At 43.0% G+C, this 7,967-nt stretch overlaps 1 protein-coding gene across 1 annotated transcript in view; it reads right to left on the reverse strand.

Moving 5' to 3' along the window:
- OBSCN (obscurin, cytoskeletal calmodulin and titin-interacting RhoGEF) overlaps positions 1-7,967 on the reverse strand; it is a 225,824-nt gene that overhangs the window by 86,595 nt on the left and 131,262 nt on the right. The window contains exon 22 of the mRNA XM_010847289.1: positions 5,112-5,387. Within this exon, the coding sequence (XP_010845591.1) occupies positions 5,112-5,387 (276 nt within the window). The remainder of the gene's footprint in view (positions 1-5,111; positions 5,388-7,967) is intronic.

Consider the following 7,967-nt stretch of genomic DNA (forward strand, 5'->3'; position numbering starts at 1 on the left):
GGCCACCTCGCAGCTCAGTGTGGTGCGGGCGCCGGCCTTGGCCTGCACTTCACTGCGTGCCGGCTGCTCCTTGGCAAACACCACCACAGGCTCTGCAGACAAGGAAGGATGCACAGGCTCAGAGACGCCATCTAAGTCAGGAATGCAGCAGTATGGAAAGAAGGCCTGGGCAGGTAGGAAGGGGGCTGGGCCCTGCTCCAGGCTCTGTGTTGTCCCATAAGTGCCCACAATTGATCTATACATTCCGTGCGTCCTGCTCCAAGTGGGGGCTCTGGGAAAGATTTCTTCCCTGCACAGATTCCTCTAGGAAAGGAAATGTGGGATCAGGATGCACGTGCCCTTCAACCTTCCTAGATAATGCAGTCTTTCTCACACAGAGAACTCTCCCACCCACAGTGCATGAGCGTTCCTGAGGCTCCATCCTCTCAGTGTCGTCAACTGGTGGCAAGCCGGTAGGGAGCATGGTTGTACTTCCTGAGCTTTCCTTTGCACAGTCCTAACGGCTTACAAAGTAAAGCACCATTTCTCATCTTTTTGGCTTTTGGAGTCTGCCCTTCTTCAGGATCACTGCCAGACGTTTACTGAGTTATCAGTAGCATTGTCTGTCTTTTCCTTCTTCATTTTCAGGAGCTCTTCATATATTTATATTAGAACCTTCACAATTATGGCTGTGTAAATATTTTCTCCATCTTTGTCACTTGCTTCCTTATCTTTTGTGTGTCTTCTGTTGACATAAAGTTCTCAGTTTTAACACAGGCAAGTATGTCAAATGTCCTTTGTGGAACCCTCTTACACTGTTGGTGGGAATGCAAACTAGTACAGCCACTATGGAGAAAAGTATGAAGATTCCTTAAAAAACTGGGAATAGAACTGCCATATGACCTAGCAATCCCACTGCTGGGCATACACACTGAGGAAACCAGAACTGAAAGAGATATGTGTACCCCAGTGTTCACTGAAGCACTGTTTACAACAGCCAGGACACCTGATGCAAAGAACTGACTCACTGGAAAAGACCCTGATGCTGGGAAAGATTGAAGCCAGGACGAGAAGGGGACGACAGAGGATGAGATGGTTGGATGGCATCACTGACTCGATGGACATGAGATTGAGCAAGGTCCGGGAATTCGTGATGGACAGGGAAGCCTGGAGTTCTTCAGTCCATGGGGTCACAAAGAATTGGACACAGCTGAGTGACTGAACTGAACCGAGGACATGGAAGCAACCTAGATCTCCACTGGCAGATGAACAGATAAGGAAGATGTGGTACATACACACAGTGGAATATTATTCAGCTATAAAAAGGAACGCATTTGAGTCAGTTCTAATTAGGTGGATGAAACTGGAGCCTGTTACACAGAGTGGAAGTAAGTCAGAAAGAGAAACACCAATACAGTATATTGATGCATGTATGTGGAATTTAGAAAGATGATAGCAACGATCCTATATGCAAGGCAGCAAAAGACACAGATGTAAAGTAAAGACTTTTGGACTCAGTGGGAGAAGGTGAGGGTGGGAAGATTTGAGAGAACAGCATTGAAACACGTACATTACCATATGTAAAACAGATAACCAGTGCAAGTTTGATGCATGAAGCAGGGTACTCAAAGCCGACGGCTCTGAGACAACCCAGAGAGATGGGGTGGGGAGGGAGGTGGGAGTGTGGTTCAGGATGGGGAGACACATGTGCACCCGTGGCTGATTCATGTCGATGTATGGCAAAACCACCACAATATTGTAAAGGAAGTATACTCCAATTAAAACTAATTAATTTAAAAAAATGTATCCTTTGTGATTAATACATATATACTGCTTAAATCTTTTATTACCATCAGGTCATTGCTGCTAAGTCACTTCAGTTGTGTCCGACTCTGTGCGACCCCATAGATGGCAGCCCACCAGGCTGCCCTGTTCCTGGGATTCTCCAGGCAAGAACACTGGAGTGGGTTGCCATTTCCTTCTCCAATGCATGAAAGTGAAAAGTGAAAGTGAAGTCGCTCAGTTGTGTCCGACTCTAGCGACCCCATGGACTGCAGCCCACCAGGCTCCTCCATCCATGGGATTTTCCAGGCAAGAGTACTGGAGTGGGGTGCCATTGCCTTCTCCAAACTTCTATATTGGAGTCTCTAACCCACCGGGAGTTGGTGTCCATGTGTGCTGTGAGAGAGACGTCAATTTTTATTATAGAGGAACAGATATAAATATATATACACACATATATATATATATGGTTATATGGCATTTGCACAGTTTATGAAAAAATTACTCTCTACACTACACACTAGCACTACATAGAAAACAGAAAAGGGATGGGAGAGTTTGGTTAAATGCAGGGCTGTTTCAGAGCTCACTATTCTATTTCTTTGTATTTATTCCTGCACTGAAACCCAGCTGTTCACTACTGTAATTTTATAATGTTTGATATCTTGCAGATCAAAGGCTCTCATTTTACGAGTGCTTCCGTTCCACCTGGCCCTCGGAATCAACTTGTCAGTTTTGACAGACACACAGAAGAACTTCCCTTTGGATTTTGATTGGTGGTACGTGTTCAGTTGTGTCCAGCTCTTGCAACCCCAAGGACTGTAGCTGGCCAGGCTCCTCTGCCCATGGAGTTCTCCAGGCAAGAATGCCTGGACTGGGATGCCATTTCCTCCTCCAGGGTTTTGAGTAGGAATGGACACCTTCATGCCTTCCATGCATAGCTCACCATTCATTTAGATCTTCACTGCCTCCCTAAAATGTTTAATATCCTCTCTTGGAAGCCTTAAACAAATTTTATTAGACATGGAATTAGAAGCATGATACTTTTGATGCTATTGTAACTGTCTTAAAATATCATTTTCTGACTCTCAGTTGCTAGTACATCAACTTAGAGGCGTTTTCTGTGTATTTTGTATGTGGCGATTATTCTTAACTTTCTTACTAACTTTAAAAATTCTTTCTACTCTCTGCATTAATAATGTTATCATCTAGGAACTCCACTTTTTGCTTTACCTAAATTTTACTTTATATTTTTCCTGACAGTCTCTACAATATTGGACATAAGTTTTGATAGTGGAGCCACTTGAAATGCTCCAGTGAAAAGGAAAGCTTTCAAGGTTTCTCTGCAAGTGTGATGTTTGATGTCGTTTTCTTTAGTACTCTGTATCAAATTAAGGATCTATCCGTTTATTACTAGTTCAGTAAGAAGTTATCAAAATGAATGTATGCTGTATTTTATAAAACTCAATCTAGATATGATGTAAACATTTTTTCAAGTACTTTTATTCTGTACTTTTAAAGGCAGGAATATGCTTTTTCTCTTTTAGCTTCTTAATGTTATAGATTGATTTTTCTAATGTTCTGATGTTGAACAACTGCATTCCTGGATTAAGATCTTCATGTATTGCTCCATTCACTTTGCCAATATTTTGTATAGGATTTTGACATTGACATCGATAAAAGATTGACCTGTAATTTCAATTCTTTATACTTTGTCAGATTTGGGTATCAATACTACGGTAGCTACATAAAATGAGTTAAAGAGTGTTATACACACACACACACACATATAAATAGACACACACACATATATATCCCTTTTCCATTCTCTTAAAGAATCTCCATGAATAGGAAATAGTTTTCCAGAATATTTCATATGATTTGCCAGTAGAGCCACTGAGCTTAAACTTGTTCTATGAGATTATTTTATTATGGTTCCATTTATCTAAAAGATTATTCGACTGTTCAAGTTTATTTCTTCTTGTGTAAGTTTTGATATAGTTTTCTAAGAATTGGCCAATATTTCAAAACTTTTCAAATTTACTTGTGTGAAATAATATCAGGCTTTGATTATAATAATGTCAAAATGATTCACAGTGGATTTCTTGGTATCTAAGTTGACTCATTGGAAAAGACTCTGATGCTGGGAGGGATTGGGGGCAGAGGAGAAGGGGATGACAGAGGATGAGATGGCTGGATGGCATTACCGACTCAATGGACGTGAGTTTGAGTGAACTCCAGGAGTTGGTGATGGACAGGGAGGCCTGGCGTGCTGCGATTCATGGGGTCGCAAAGAGTCGGACACAACTGAGTGACTGAACTTATACTAACTGAACTGATAATATACCTATGAATCAGTATATACTAATACAATATCAAACTGTTATGTGGTGGCACTTAGGAGTCAAGGCAGGGCCACAGCCCACCTCTGTTTGAAGTTAACCTCTCTTAACAAAAGGAAACTAAAGGTAGTCTGCAGACATCTCTGTGAACCAGCTCAGAAGGTACAGAAAAACACGCGTCCTTAGGAAATGCTATGAAACAAATGCTGCTCTACCAGTCAGTACTGCTACTACAGTGCCTCATCTTTAGGAAAGCCTATTGGTGTAGGGAAAGCTCCTTACTACTCTCCATTTCTAAATTTATAAATCAAGCTCCAAAGGGAATACTGACACAGAATGTACTAACTGGAGGCAAAAGAAAACCAAAATTTGCTTTTAAAAGAATGTACCATATCTCAGAGGCGCATGTCAAAGGCACCAATCCTCTTCTCTTGGTTTACTTTGCACAGACGTTGCAACAGAACAGAAACCTAGATTTTGCAACATTTAGATGGACAGATAACTTCTACAACAATGTGCAAGAAAGAAAGAGTGTCCCATAACAACTAACATAAATTCAGACTTGAGGTAATGCCAAGCATGATTATGTGGCTGAAATCCTCTTATCAGGTTCAAAAAACTACACACATCTCTGATTAGGGAGAATCCTCATACAACGCTGGGTGAGAGAATTTGGACATTGCTAAAACATCCAAAAAGTACTTTCACATTTCCCAAGGTGAGAGACATGTGGCCCACTTGAGACCCCAAGGGCCAGATGGAGCCAGGGTCCTGGGCACCAAAGATCAGCTGGAACATTACAACACAGAAACACCACTTGGGGTGCACAAGAGAGGCCCCCCTCCTCACACACACACCATTCCCACCCAGCGTCCCTGGGATCAGCCATGAGCACGAGAATGGGAGGTGGGAAGTGGGAGATATGAAGAGGTTAAATGCAATGAAAAGATCCTGTCATGGCTGTAAGTCAGTCACATTGTCTCCAAAAGATCCTCTCAAATAACTGACCTGCGACGTCCAGGTGGAAGGAGACCTTCTGGCCCGCGGCCTCGCAGCTGTACTCCCCGGCGTCCGCCTTGCCCGCCTGCTGCACCACCAGCTTCCGGGTGCAGCCCTTGGCTTCCACACGCACTTTCGAGCTCGAACTCAGCTTCTTCCCATCCTTGTACCACGTCACCTCCGTCTGGGCCTGGGCCACCTCGCAGCTCAGCGTGGCACTCGACCCTGCCACGGCCTGCACTTCACTGCGTGCCAGCTGCTCCTTGGCGAACACCACCGAGGGCTCTGGGGACAGAGGGGGATACACAGGGTCAGAGATGCTATCTAAGTCAAGATGCAGCACTGGGGAGGAAGGACTAAATGGTGAAGCAAGAGAACTGGAAATTTCTCTAGATCCTGGCTAGCTATGTGGCCTGGAAAATCCTACCTCCTTCTCACCGAGTGACCGCAGTTTACCTATATATTCTCCCACTGATCCATGCCTGTTGTTCCAGGAGAAGACGTTGCCAGAGACTTCAGTGTACACACTACTCTGGGAGAACTTCAGGGTCCTGAGGCATTGGTTCCTCAGCCTCTCTAGGTGGGCACCCAAAGGGCAGTGCAGGACCCCAGCTACAGTTATCTGACATTAACGCTCTCCACAGGCCCGCTCGGGGAGGGGTGCCCTCCCACCTGCAGTGCAGAAGCGATCTTGAGCCTCCACCCTCTGGTCTATGCCCAGCGTGCCAACACTGGCCAGTCGGGTGGGAGGGAAGTCGTATCCCCTTGGCTCCCTGTTGCATGGCACTCAGGACTCAGAAAGTGGAGCAGCGTTTTCAGTCTTTCGGCCATTACTGTTTGCACTCCTGTGGTACTCTTCAAGTGTTTCAGCTGATTTTCAACAGCGTTTTCTGTCTGCCCTTTATTTATTACCCAGATCTCTTTATGTGCTCGAGTGCTAGAGATCTGACAAATGATGCAGCTTGCGAATACTGTGCCCATCTGCGTCACTTGCCTTTTCACTCAAGTTTTTGTTTTAAATCTGTTTGTTTATTTGGTTTCACCACACAGCTTGTAGGATCTTAGTTCCCCAACAACGGGTCAAACCTGTGCCCCTTGCAGTGGAAGCACAGATTCTTAACCACTGGACCGCCAGGGAAGCCCCCAAATTTAGTTTTAATGCAGTCGAATACAGGATATCGTTCCGTTGTTCGGTTTAAGACTTCCTTTACCCTGAAGCCATTAGATAATCTATGTCATCATCTGAGGTTTTATGGTTTTCCTTTCATACTCTGGTCTCTAACCCACCTGGAGTTTCTTTTTAAGTGCTGTTCCAGTTACCTATGCAATTTTTTTTATGATTAAATGTTGAAAACATATTAAAAAGACCATCCTTTCTCCATTGCCTATACAAGCTCACCGGATTAAAAACAAAAGTGGTGGGGATGGCGGCAGAGTTGGAAGTTCATCTATTCACAGGTCTGACTGTGAGTTCACTATTCTGTTCCTTTGATCTGATAACTATCCCTGTATTGTAACCCCAGTATCTTTATGATAATTCTTTTTCAAGAGCATGTTGGCTCTCCTTGACCTTTGGAATCTGCTGCTCAATTTTCAACTATCCAAAGAAAAACATTTGTTAGATTTTGACTGGATGTGAATATATCTGAGTCTTCCATAGATTTCCATCTATTTCTTTAGGCATGTTTTACTCTCTCTCTCAAAAATGTTTAACCATTTCCCCCCACTAATGTCTTAAACATCTTTATTTTACTTGGAAATGGAAAGATCATACTTTTCACCATGCTGTAAATCTTTCATAATTTCATTTTCCAACTATGCTGCTACTATACGGAAATATATGTTTTTCACATATTGACTTTTTACATGGCAATTTTCTCAATTCTTATACTAAGTCTAATTGATCTTTTAGATTTTCTGAGTTGATATCCATGTAATCTGTTATTCCTTCCTACGTTTCATGCTTTGCATTGATCTGCTTTGTTTCTGAAGCTACATAAGCCCTGCAATACGGGAGTACAACCTTATCACAGTGTGTTATCTTCTGGATATATTGCTAAATTCAGTTTGCTAATATTTTGTCTAGGGTTTTCCTTTGACAGCTATAATAAACTGACCTGTAATTTTAATTCTTGGTACAGTCCTTGTCAGATTTTGGTGTCCATGATATGTTACCTACAGAAAACCATCTGCAGAGTGTTTCTCCTTCTATTCTCTAGAAGAATCCCCATGAACATGGATTAATTTATTTCTAAAATATTTAATATAATTTACCAGGAAAGTCACTGGGCTTAGATCTTTCTGAGAAAAATGATTTACTGCGGTTCAACTTACTTAAAAGGTTTAGAACTGTTGGAGTTGTCTAATTCTCCTGTGTTACTTTTGATAATAGTTTTCTAGGAACTGGCCAAATTGTAAAAATTTTTCAAATTGACTACCATAAAGTAATGTGTCATATTCTCTTAAAATATTAATAACATTTGACAAAGGTACAGAGTGAGGTTTCTGGTATCTGTCAGTTCAGTTCAGTCGCTCAGTCGTGTCCGACTCTTTGCGACCCCATGAATCGCAGTACGCCAGGCCTCCCTGTCCATCACCAACTCCCAGAGTTCACTCAGACTCATGTCCATCGAGTCAGTGATGCCATCCAGCCATCTCATCCTCTGTCGTCCCTTTCTCCTCCTGCCCCCAATCCCTCCCAGCATCAGAGTCTTTTCCAATGAGTCAACTCTTTGCATGAGGTGGCCAAAATATTGGAGTTTCAGCTTTAGCATCAGTCCTTCCAAAGAACACCCAGGGCTGATCTCCTTCAGAATGCACTGGTTGGATCTCCTTGCAGTCCAAGGGACTCTCAAGAGCTGTCTC

The sequence above is a fragment of the Bison bison genome, unplaced genomic scaffold, assembly GCF_000754665.1.
Source record: "Bison bison bison isolate TAMUID 2011002044 unplaced genomic scaffold, Bison_UMD1.0 scf7180017864248, whole genome shotgun sequence".
In the NCBI taxonomy this organism is placed as follows: Eukaryota; Metazoa; Chordata; class Mammalia; order Artiodactyla; family Bovidae; genus Bison; species Bison bison.